We start from the raw sequence: 12743 nt of genomic DNA, 5'->3' as shown, positions 1-12743 counted from the left end.
CAATTAGCATCACAATTGTTTGAGACATCATTCATTAGTTACACAAGGAAAACCGAATCAAACTTTTTGACGGTATTCAAAGAGAAATATTCAGAAAAAGCAATTATGTGTTATTCAAGTTCTAAGCTAATATGCTCATTCTAAAGAACTTACGTGGCATTGGTCCCACGAAATATTGTAACATCTGCATGCGTGGGCTCAAATTACCAAAAAATTACACATTCAACTCAAAAAAAAGGTGAAAACACAATATATCTATCATTTTCAGTAATTTTTTGTCCTTTTGTTAGTTATTAGCATGTCTCTGTAGATATAATTCTGAGGAAATAAAAGATGGCCTTTTAAAAATCCGTACACCGTAATATGCGCAAAAAAGTAAATAGCTGGGTCTTTTTAACAGTGTAGAAACATTACGAAGCGATATTAAATATATTTAACCTCAGCTGGTTTCCCGGAACATTATATTAAGTGAAACATATATTGGAAACTTACTATTTCAGTTAAGTGAAAACCAGTTGAGAGTACGAGAGACTGAAAATTTCAATAAGGCACATTAAAAGTTGCCGCCGTGTATATTCATTCGATCGTTGCCATTGCAGCGGGTGAAAAGATTAAACATCTTTTATCCTCTCTCAATAAGTTCCCCTACACCCCCCCCCCCCCCCCAAAAAAAAAATGCATAAAAACGGGCAAAATAATAATGCCATGTAAAGACACCCTTTATACTAAAGTATTGTGGCACACTAGCGCTAATTATCGTTTCTGTTCCAAACGGCAAAATGGTATTTGAGAGCATACATCAGTTTCCCTATAAGATATTGGACGTTTGGCAACCAAAAGAACGGCTGACTGTACACAATAGAGTGTTCATTGAAGCTGGAAGGGAGTTCGGAAAGAAAATAATGACTAAAATCCCCTCCCCCAGCACCAGTTAGAAGCCCTGTAAAATGTGTACTACAATCGTGTTTGGAGGTGGGGGAGGGTAATATAGCGTCTACGTTGGATAAAGATTCATGAGAGGATTAACATTGATTGCATACGGCCAGTTCGAAAAACTTTTGACGCAATTTCTTTTGATGAATAATCAGTCACTCAAAGAAAAGCAAAATTCTCTTTTTCGTGTTGATCAGAAACTGACTTACATGAGATGTTACAATAAGCTTGAGGTCCTTTAGATAAGGCCTTATGTGCTTGGCGTTGTGTTGTAGTATGTTAATTAGACCCTTTACAGTATGTAACTCCTAAAATGCTGCCGTGTAATTGAAGTGAAGAAAGTTGTGCTCTAACTGGAGCCGGAATCTTTTAGAGACCTATTCAAGGAATTTCCCAAGTTTTATTGACAATAACTATTTACACGCACGAAGAAATTTTTCTTTTGATGGAAGGGATAATTTTTTATTAAAACCAAAGTAACTAAAAAACAGCTCGACGGAAAACCAAATAAATAACAGTGAAGGCTGCAAATTGAAATAATCAAGGAAAATTACAAGAAGATTTGATTTCTTAAAGCGATCAACATATAAAATGCATCTACAATATCAATTCATTTCAGCTGACATGTGATAGAATAGACAGTTTTCTCTGCAAGGGAGTGTTTCCTTGATAGGAATACATGTGAAAATAATGAACAACAGCTAAAACGGAGAATAACGAATCAGAATCTATATGGCTACAGTGTATCTAAATAGAATTTCGCAAATTATGCTACTTAATCTTCAAAAAAGGCAAGTTTCATACACAGGAAATGGGGTAGAAACAACTGCGATACACATCTCAGAAGATTATATTAAGCAACTGTTATACCGTAGATGAATTAATGGAGAGTTATGATCAGTTACGGGAGCCCCTGCTTTCATACAAAATTAAATACAAAGTGTTAGGATCCGAATTCTAGGAAGAAAACACCGCAATTTTTCCTTGTTCAGTTGTGATCTGCTGCCCTGATGGAAATAAAGCAGTATACGACGCAATAGCACAGACCAGAGGTTCTACCAAAGAAGGAGAACTTTAAAAAGATTATTTTCGAAACCACAATCCTCTTATTTTCCTCCTGCCCTTCTTAGCTTTAGTACCAAAATTTCACCGCACCACACCCCACCTCCCACCTCTTCGTTCTCGTCACTAGCTCCTAAATTAGCATCTTTAATTCGTAAACCTTCTACAGGCCAGATGTTGCTTTAAACCAGAAAAAAAGGTTCATTTTGAATCCGAAAAAATTGTTTTGTATGACTGAGCCGTCATGAAGCAGATGCCCCTAAAATATAAAAAAGAACACCAGTAAGAGAGATTTCCGAGTCAGCGTAATTTCCGCGACAATGAGAATTGCATTGCGTTCAAATTTTCTCATTTCGAATTATTTGAACCATGCTCCCTTTCACGATGGAAATTATTTCATTTTTGTAATATTGTGTCGTTTGCCATTTTAGAGAAGGGTCTTCACATTACGTCATGGCAAGCTCTTGTTGAGGATGAAGTTGAATAACTCGAGCTAACTTCAAACAAGGTAACACCCTCCTCAATACCTCCAGCATGCTTCTTCGGATCTCCTCCATTCTCCAGGAAAATATTATGGGATTTAAAGACGAATTAAGAAGGCCCAACGTCATTGAAAACTGAAAGACTCCTTTCAAAACGAGACTATGCCCTGTTGTGGCTATAGCCAGCTTGGTGCAGGTGTAGGGCAGAAAACAAGCGGCAAAGGCAGCATATACATAGAAGATACTCATGGCAGACTTAAACTTTCTTTTTGTCAAAGTCAAGTCTTTTGACAATTACGCCACCGTTCATTACCATATTTGGTTGCTTCACCGCCTGTAAATTTGGGAATAATTTTCTAGGGTTCAACGAAAATGATGTCGAGGCAATATCGTGATCATTTATAACCTTTTTCTATCTCATTATGACTTTTTCAGATATAGTTCTCAGTTGTTTTTACGGTAATACAGATAACCGTTTCCGATCTGTAAATTGTCACAGAAACGGCTCATTATGGACATGCACAAAGCGAACTGAATTATTTACTCCTGAAAGGCGGACGGAACATTTGATCTCCCCGACTGTGGGAGAAACTTCAGCGTCTCATTATTCTGAAATGGAGTATTGATTCGTAGTATTATGCGCGCATATGAAAGGCTCTTGCCTCATGAATCCTGTAAATGGCTCAGCAAAAGTCGCCATTTTCAGCCTCAGAAACGACAACATACAACATTCCGGGTATGAATACGATTATTATTAAGACAATTAGGAATGTAAATCGCATCGAAATTCGATCACATGAAACGACGTTTCCAAACCTTACAGAAACGAATTCGTCTAAATTTGAGTGGGGCCCGTGTATACCGTTTTGAAAATTCAGCCCCTTGAGTATCCTACCAGAATATACCAAACCAAGTCTGTTAGGAGAAATGCTCTAATTTACGTATTTTGCTTGTCTTAAGCAGGGAAGCAAAGTGAACGAATTTCTTCAAGGCATTAGGGGTTTAACAATTCTGCCTAAAATCTAAGCCCTTACAGATTATGCAAGCATAATGCTCGGCATAATTTGGATAAACAGGCATAATTTTAGCCCTTTTTATAAGAATAAAAAAGATTTCACGCTTTGTAACCAAGAATTATATAATTTGTACTTGTTTTGTGTTTCTTTTTTGAAAATCATACCTTAAGGAGAAGTAGTATAATTTTTAAAAATGAGCGTAATTAGCACAATTTGGAAAAAAACCGAGCAATGCTAGAAGCATAACATGCTACTTTTTCGAACGCAATTTATAATGGCCTATTCACATCACTATCCAAGCATTCCTTGGGTGCGCACAGTGGGGTCTGGGGGAGGGAGAGGAGATAGATTTTATCACTTTGAAAGAGCCATCGAACATTTCGGAACTTAATTTTGGAGATAGCAGAAAGAGTAAAAGCCACGTAATAAAAAGTGCTCCGACAGGAATAAACGATAAAGACTGCTCTTAAGAGGCTGTCTCTCTTATTTCCACCCGGTCAATTTTGCGTCAAAAATAATTTTGCCTGAAACTCTGTTAACAGAAAGACTTTACCTAGGAAAGAACTAAATTAGATTTGGTTTGATTCGAAATAATTTTCTGACTGCATTACGGGCCACAATTATTTCCCAGTCCGTAGGGACCGTCGCAACGTCTCGAAAATTGAAAAATAGGCATATTTTGTAACATTGTAAAATATTCGATTCGCATAGTTAAGCCACAGAATTTATATCAGATTGCTTAAAAACCTTTCTAGTTTGCCAAGAAAGTTAGAATTTGCCCTCTCAACATATTTGAAAAGGCGAATTTTAGCATATTCTGACCACTAGAAATCGCCATCGGCCGATGGCCGTAAATAACCTTGATTTAGACGCTAAGTTTTGGGATTTGGGACCTGGTTGACGATTCTATCCTACACAGCCGTTAAGTTTAGACCTTTATAGGCAAAAATATGCAAAAACCCCTGTACGTTTTCGATTTTTCAAAAGTTATGACCGTTTGAATCAGCACATGTACGAGCATTCGCGATTTTTTCGCCTACACCAAAATCGAACCACTGGAGCAGATTTCGTCATAAATACAGCTTACCCGCTTTGCAGCCCGTCTTCATGGCTCACTTCAGAATTTTTCTAATAACCAAATTGGTGAAATCCATGATAACTGCAACAAATAGCGAGGTATTGCCTTCGAAAAGTAGGCGGCATCCATCGTGATTCGTGGTATCAAAACAAATGTCGGAATTGGCCACATTTCGCGGTGAATCACCCATTTAACATCGCTGCAGAGCTGAATTTTTTCCAAAATCAGGATATAAACTCTCCATGTCTGGAAGCTGAGGGAGAAATGAAGGTTTTAGGCTTCTGAAGTGAAGAAATGATCGCTTAAATTTAGATCCAGTTCGATGTTATACTGTTCTCACAAAGGTCCGCACAAAAGAGAAGACCGCTGATAGCTTGTGTCGTACGTTGTGCCATATGGTTTTGTTTTGTATCCCAGAGTAATATTTAGGCAGAAAAATTTTGGATGAAAAGAATAAATGCTTTTACCTGGAGTTTGATATCATATAATTACTAAATCAATTTCAAATATCCTGAGCTTGCTTTTCTCGGTTCCGCGTCGATTGTGTCCACAGAACAGCAACCTGTCAATAGCCGGAAAAATCGGCTACCAACGTGTTAAAAACTTGACACATGCTTCGTATGAACAGATGTTATAAGTATTGCTTTTGGTAAATTTTCAATCGATTTCATCAAAAAATTTCACTGACTACTAGATATTATAATATATTACACTATAACAACGCCGCCAGAACTTGATATCGGAAGTAAAGGTAGTTTGTATCTGTAGAGCATATTCTACACTTTCAGCCACCGTATAAGACATTGTTTACATAAGTCTACTGAGAAACACACTGACAATCATTAATCACGTCCGACAGTTTGTCTATGAGGATCTGTTTTTTGTCTCTCAATTTTACAGGGATCTCAAAATGACTTCAGATGGCTCTCAACAAAACCACATTGAATTTCTGAAGTGTGTTATTGTGGTAACGTTCACAGAGGTGCTACGTATCGTAGCAGATTGGATGTGAGACTTTGATCTCTTTGTTAACTTTGTCTACCAAATCTTATCTCTCGGAATTTTCCTGGACGCATTGGATATCTTCCTCCTCATCCAGTGATATCCCGATCACACCCTGATCTTTTCACCGCATTGCTGCTAGCCGGGAGAAAAAGCTCTGAACTTGGCTCTTTGTCAGCCACTGTTCTCTAGCGAACAAACGTGCATTTGATTCATTTTTCGCATTTCGCATGTCCACTGCAACTTGGGCGGGGTCGGCCTTTCGCCCAGTTCTTTCTCCAAGTGTAAACCGTGCCGTTAGGTATTCTTTTACCTTCTCTGAAAATCTTACGCTGCCCCTTGGTTTGCTTACGGTCCATCCTGTTCGTAAAGACGAGTGGGGCGAAGTATCCACGGGAGAAGTGAGTGGTGTACTAGAATCTAACGAACAGCTCGAACACTCGATACCAGCGGTATCTATCGACGAGAACTTAAGGGCCCAGTCCCTTTTGATTGCATCATACTAGCTTTAACCTGCTGACTTTATGCTTTCCAACGTCCAGGTGCAGCTCCAGCTGCGAAAAGGTTTCGAACACTTCAACACATCCAAACACAGAGCATTCAAACAATGGCGTTGTACTCTCTGTTTCCTTGCTGCCCTTTGAACGACGCTTGACCACACGCTTTTCAGGAGGATCATAAAACCCTTGAGATTCTATGGTTTGAAGGGACGTTTGACCTTGGTGCTTGATATAAATTACGTCATATGGAATGTACATCCCTTTACCGATGCCATAACATTTCCAAACTCTCAGACCGATATCTCCATATTCGAAGTTGTGGAAGCTACTAAAATGCTCAATCTTATTTATACAGAGAGTGTTCTTTGATTCGTCTACTATTCTTACTGCAGCTGTTGTTCCCTTCACTGGGTGTTTCGTCAATGCGTATCCTCTGTCCAATGAAAGCTTTAACAACCTCGCTGAAGACTCGCTACAGACTGAAGCCTCTCTGGTTTCGAAAAAGCACTTGCATGCCATACTACACTTGCAGGCCTTCCAAAAAAAATAAAGGGTCAGCGGGTTCACCCGCAATGATTAATGCGGACCTCTGTTATGCGCGATAGTGCAATCGTTCAGCTTTAAATTCCAAAACGCCAAACTTCGACACATAGACTTACAAGTGGAGTTCTATGACTGATTCTTGAAGAGAATGCAGCTGCAATCCAAAGTTTCAACGAGACATTAAGCGCGAAACATGGCTTTAGTTTTCGAGTTTAGTTCGCAACAACGAGTCAAAGAAGAGTATTGACAGATGCCAACCGCTGAATTTTGGAGGTATTTGCTGGAGTTATCCAGTTCACCAGTTTGAGAAGCGAGGAATATCTGAAATTTCACATAAACCCATGATTTCTCCAGCTGTTGACAGGTTGCTGTTCTGTGGACACAATCGACGCGGAACCGAGAGAAGAAGGCTCAGAATATTTGAAATTGATTTAGTAATTATATGATATCAAACTCCAGGTAAAAGCATTTATTCTTTTCATCCAAAATTTTTCTGCCCAAATATTACTTTGGGATACAAAACAAAACCATATGGCACAACGTACGACACAAGCTATCAGCGGTCTTCTCTTTTGTGCGGACCTTTGTGAGAACAGTATAACATCGAACTGGATCTAAATTTAAGCGATCATTTCTTCACTTCAGAAGCCTAAAACCTTCATTTCTCCCTCAGCTTCCAGACATGGAGAGTTTATATCCTGATTTTGGAAAAAATTCAGCTCTGCAGCGATGTTAAATGGGTGATTCACCGCGAAATGTGGCCAATTCCGACATTTGTTTTGATACCACGAATCACGATGGATGCTGCCTACTTTTCGAAGGCAGTACCTAGCTATTTGTTGAAGATATCATGGATTTCACCAATTTGGTTATTAGAAAAATTCTGAAGTGAGCCATGAAGACGGGCTGCAAAGCGGGTAAGCTGTATTTATGACGAAATCTGCTCCAGTGGTTCGATTTTGGTGTAGGCGAAAAAATCGCGAATGCTCGTACATGTGCTGATTCAAACGGTCATAACTTTTGAAAAATCGAAAACGTACAGGGGTTTTTGCATATTTTTGCCTATAAAGGTCTAAACTTAACGGCTGTGTAGGATAGAATCGTCAACCAGGTCCCAAATCCCAAAACTTAGCGTCTAAATCAAGGTTATTTACGGCCATCGGCCGATGGCGATTTCTAGTGGTCAGAATATGCTAAAATTCGCCTTTTCAAATATGTTGAGAGGGCAAATTCTAACTTTCTTGGCAAACTAGAAAGGTTTTTAAGCAATCTGATATAAATTCTGTGACTTAACTATGCGAATCGAATATTTTACAATGTTACAAAATATGCCTATTTTTCAATTTTCGAGACGTTGCGACGGTCCCTACGGACTGGGAAATAATTGTGGCCCGTAATGCAGTCAGAAAATTATTTCGAATCAAACCAAATCTAATTTAGTTCTTTCCTAGGTAAAGTCTTTCTGTTAACAGAGTTTCAGGCAAAATTATTTTTGACGCAAAATTGACCGGGTGGAAATAAGAGAGACAGCCTCTTAATTACGATTAAGGAAACTGATAGATAAGCACCATCCCTTGATGAGTTCCTTATCAACTAAACAACAAGATTTTTCAGAGCGGCACTCATTTTTAACTTTGAAGGTAAAGAGTTCAAGTCGACGGCCTTGGTCTCGACAATTCTCAAGATAAAACTCGATGGAAAACGTCGCTAATGTAAGCCTGAACTCGTTTTGCTTCAATAATCTCAATGTAATTTTAGAGTTTTTTTAAATAAAACACGAGAAGTTTAAAATATAGGCTATAACTATTATAAGGACCATAGAGACTACGGTAAGAAATTACATGAGCACTGAGAAGACATTGATCTTTCTTTTTTTATCTTTTATCATCTTTTTTTTTCTTTCGGAAATCGTTACAAAACAAAATTAATTGCAATGGGAGAAAATTCGTCGTTGACGCGCGATTTGACCGCCACAGGTGATCGCCGATTTGGACACAAATTGTGGAAATATCGAGAAGGAAGATTTTCTCAACCGTCTGATGTCAAATTGAAATAGTTGTATTTCAAGCGAAAGGGGGAAAGACTGTGTGCATTATAACTTGATAGGCACTCAGATTCCCTCGGAAAAAGAGGAGAAATAATAAATGGAAAAAAAAGGGAAGATGTTTTTATTTGCCATCGACTAATCTACATCCCTCCAATATGGCGCTCAAATTCGCATTCACAGAAACACCATCATGTGACATTTTGTCAAAAGACTTACAGAGGATGTCTTTCTACTGATCAGATCATAAGTAGTATGAAGATGACTTTCATCTGAAAATGCCAAAGTTAGTGGCGGGAATTTAAGATCGAATAATTTTAAAAGTGATTGTGGTAGATCTTTAGATTTAGTGAATTAAAACACAGTGAAAAATTTTGTATATTCAATCCATCGCGGCCTGATTTAATATAAAGCATGAACATAAAATATGTCAACTAAGATAAGTATGCGGTTATCAATTTGCAGAGACTTGAATTTTACGCCATTAGCTGTCGATAATGTGTTGCCTTCGCTCGCGTTGAAATGAGAAAGAGTTTTCAACTTGAGATCATGAGAAAACATTTTACTGAGACTTTAGTAATTTTTGGGGGAATGAACATTGCGTATATTTCTTCTTGCAAATATAACAGATAAGCAGAAAAAGGAATTTTCATTGTTGCCGTATGCATCCTCTGATCGAGTAGAATATTAGCCTTCTCTTTTTCTCTTTAATTAGTGTTTTTTAACACAAGAAAGATCTCTTATATTATGGTACAATTTTAATACAGCGTATGGTATTTTTGAGATGCTCGATGGACAGAAAAGAGGTTTTCAGTACTGGGATAAAATAATCTCCTTCGTCACGAGAAACGATAGGAAGAGGCTGGCTATAAGGCCGTTAAACAATTGAAGCCAGCACTTAACAACCTTTCTTCTTACGATACATTCTCTTTCACCGCCCTCTTGACGAGATTTTCTGAATAGAAAGAAAAATAAGTCGCACAGGTTATAATTTAGCAGTTACATATGTCATCTAAATGTAAACTGCAAGCTGTGAATTCTTAAAATGAATTAAACTCCTCCTGTGTCCTTCGATGAAGCATCTGTCCAATGTGAAGATGTTTTCTATACCAACATCGTGTCTATCAGTGGAAAATATTTATTTGTCGAATAAGTGCCTCTCAAAAATCCTCTCTGATCATTTGATGACGAATGGTTCGTTTAGTTAACTTGACTTGCACGACTCTTTGTTGACTGGTCTCTTTTGAAATGAGAGGAGGTGAAGATTGATAATTTCTTCTCTTTTGGGATTTCAGTACCTTGATCCGTTTGTAAACATGGCAGGAATTTCTTGAGTATTTCTAAAACATATCTCCGTATCTCTCTCATCCGCCAGCAGTATAAGATGGGATTCACGGACGAATTAAAAAATCCTAATGTCAATGAAAACTGAAACATTCCTTTCAGAAATAATCCGTGCTCAGACGTTACTATGATCAGCATTGTACCTGTATAGGGGAGATAACAAGCGGTGAACACGATGTAAACATACAAGATGTTGACGGCCGATTTAAGCTTTCTTTTGCTTAGCGCTAATTCTTTGCAATTTTCACTTGCCGTTTGTTCTTGAGATTTTATCTGCAAACGATGTTTGCGGACAGCGAAGTAGATTCTTACAAAAGTTATGGTGGTTGTGACGAAAAATATTATCGCAAATGTGCTGGACACTGCCTCTCGGTTAACATCTCCCATGAACAGGTAACCGAGAGCTGCAACTGCGCTGAGCGTCCAGAGAACGGTCAGAGTAATGCTTACTCTCTTTTCTGTTACAATTTCCCTGTAACGAAGATGCAGGCTGATAGCGAGGAAGCGATCAAAACTGATAGCGGAAACGACGAAGAATGAAACGCCAGTAAGAAAAGTTCCTACAACCAGAAAAGCAATCTTTGTTTTGCACTCAGAGTCATCCGGAGAAGCAGAATCACTTCGGAGCATCTCAAATATCATGGAGATGTACAAGGGCTGTACGACTAAGCCAACACCTAGATCGGAGAAAGCCAAACCAAGCAGCAGTATTTGCGAAGGAGATAAGGCACAAGTTGTCTTTGTTAGGGCACAGATGATAATCGTATTGCCAAATATCGCAGAGAGAGCCAAAATTCCGTTGATTACACAAAGCGCGATGTACCAGCTATAAAAGTCGTTCGTGTCGGGATAGTACTTGGAAATATCGTTACAAAACTCTTTTACTACCTTCATGGTGTTCTGTCGACGATGCCGCTGTAGACTGCAGAATATGTTCAAAGAATAGTCAGTGAATTCTCGCCCCGTGTACTTAATTTGAAGCCAGATTCATAAACCACGAATAGCTGGTTATTCAAAATTAAAAAGAAAACCAAGGTATTAATTGCGGAAAGAGTAGAAACAAAAGTTCAATAAGTTAAAACGAAAGTTTATAACTCCACAAAAAAAAAATCTGCGTGAACGTGATATGTTTTCGAGTCAGTTTGTTTTATGCAAAATCGTGGGAACTGTCATATTTGCTCTTTTTTGAGAGGGACACTAAGATGTCAGATTACCAGGTGCAAATGGCATCAATCATCATCAGTTCACTAAAGGGTTTCAGAAGATACCAACGCGATAATATGGCGGCAATAGACAATTTCCACGTTATCACCTCGTGCTCTTTGAATTGGATGCTTGTATTAAACTAAACAATACCAGAATCAAAATCAAACTCTCCTGATCCACAAGGTCTTTTAATTCACACTGCTTCACGATCGTAAGAATTTTGGTTAGATTAATTATGGAACAACTGAAACCCTCTGTCAGTACCACCGTCCTTGCAATGAACATAAAAAAAAAATTGTCATTACTATTCGTTCTAGACCCCTTTGCAGTTACAGAATTATTCAAAGGAACTGAGAATGATTATGCTTTTATTATATTTTTTCTCACAGTTTATCATAACATCCATTTTGTTTTTAATATAACTCAGTATAATTTGCAAGTTTTGGGATCTTTTTAAAACACCTTTGACGGCTGGTTTAGAAAATATTTCATTGAAACATTGTGCGTACTTATATAATTTCTGAATTTGTTTTTATTTTGATATTCTTGTCGGGCTTAAAAATTCGCCGAGATTGATCAAACGACTTCTTGATGAAAACGTAGAAAACGATTTGAGACTTTGACCAACAATGTCTATGTCTTATAAAAATTCTACTGTTAGAAAAGATATGTCGATTGCATTAACTGAACAGATATTTGATAGTTAGAAAAGGAAAGAACATCTATGTTTGACTTTCAAAACAACTCTTAAAAAATGTATTTAAATGAAAATGCTATTAATCCGGCACATTTCGCTAAAAAATAATTTTTTTAGATGAGAATTCACAAACAGCAGATTTCTCCAGCGCATCCAATTACCATTACTATTGTTTGGGACATCATTCAGTAGCTACCCGTGAAAACCGAATCAAACTTTTTGACAGTATTCAAAGAGAACTTTCAGAAAAAGCAATTATGTGTTATTCAAGTTCTTAGCTAATTTGCTCATTCTAAAGAACTTACGTCGCATTGGTCCCACGAAATATTATAACATCTGCACGCGTGTGCTCGAATTACCAAAAAATTACATATTCAACTCGAAAAAAAGGCGAAAACTTCAAATGTCTATCATTTTCAGTCATTTTCTGTCCTTTTTTATTTATTAGTAGGCTTCTGTAGATATGATTCTGAGGAAATAAAAGATGGCCTTTTAAAAATATACATCGTAATATGCGCAGAAAAAATAAAGAGCTGTTTTTTATCAGTGTAAGAAACATTACGAAGCGATATTAAACATATTTAGCCTCAGCTGGTTTTCCGGAAACATTATATTAAGTGAAACATATATTGGAAACTTACTATTTCAGTTAAGTGAAAACCAGTTACAAGTACGAGAAACTGAAAATTGCCAAATTTCAGTAAGGCACATCAAAAATATCCGCCTTGTATATTTATTCGATCGTTGCCCTTACGGCGGGTGAAAAAACTAAACCCCGTTTCTCCTCTTTCAATAAGTAAATAACTAATTGTTTCCATAACAACCCCGATAAACAA

The 12743-nt window shown here is 37.7% G+C and overlaps 1 protein-coding gene across 1 annotated transcript; it reads right to left on the bottom strand.

Moving 5' to 3' along the window:
• Nucleotides 1-9467: 9467 nt before the first annotated feature.
• Nucleotides 9468-11046, bottom strand: LOC131797541 (adenosine receptor A3-like). Its single transcript, XM_059115167.2, has one exon. It carries the CDS (start codon nucleotides 10896-10898, stop codon nucleotides 9861-9863), a length of 1038 nt encoding a protein of 345 aa, XP_058971150.1. The 5' UTR covers nucleotides 10899-11046; the 3' UTR covers nucleotides 9468-9860.
• Nucleotides 11047-12743: the final 1697 nt, after the last annotated feature.

Source organism: Pocillopora verrucosa, chromosome 14, assembly GCF_036669915.1.
Source record: "Pocillopora verrucosa isolate sample1 chromosome 14, ASM3666991v2, whole genome shotgun sequence".
Classification (NCBI taxonomy): domain Eukaryota; kingdom Metazoa; phylum Cnidaria; class Anthozoa; order Scleractinia; family Pocilloporidae; genus Pocillopora; species Pocillopora verrucosa.
The sequence above is the reverse complement of the archived record's forward strand: the minus strand, read 5'-3'. Positions and strand labels throughout refer to the sequence as shown.

Coding starts and splice junctions, on each gene's coding strand:
- LOC131797541 (XM_059115167.2), bottom strand. CDS start 10,898: ATGAAGGTAGTAAAAGAGTTTTGTAACGATATTTCCAAGTACTATCCC.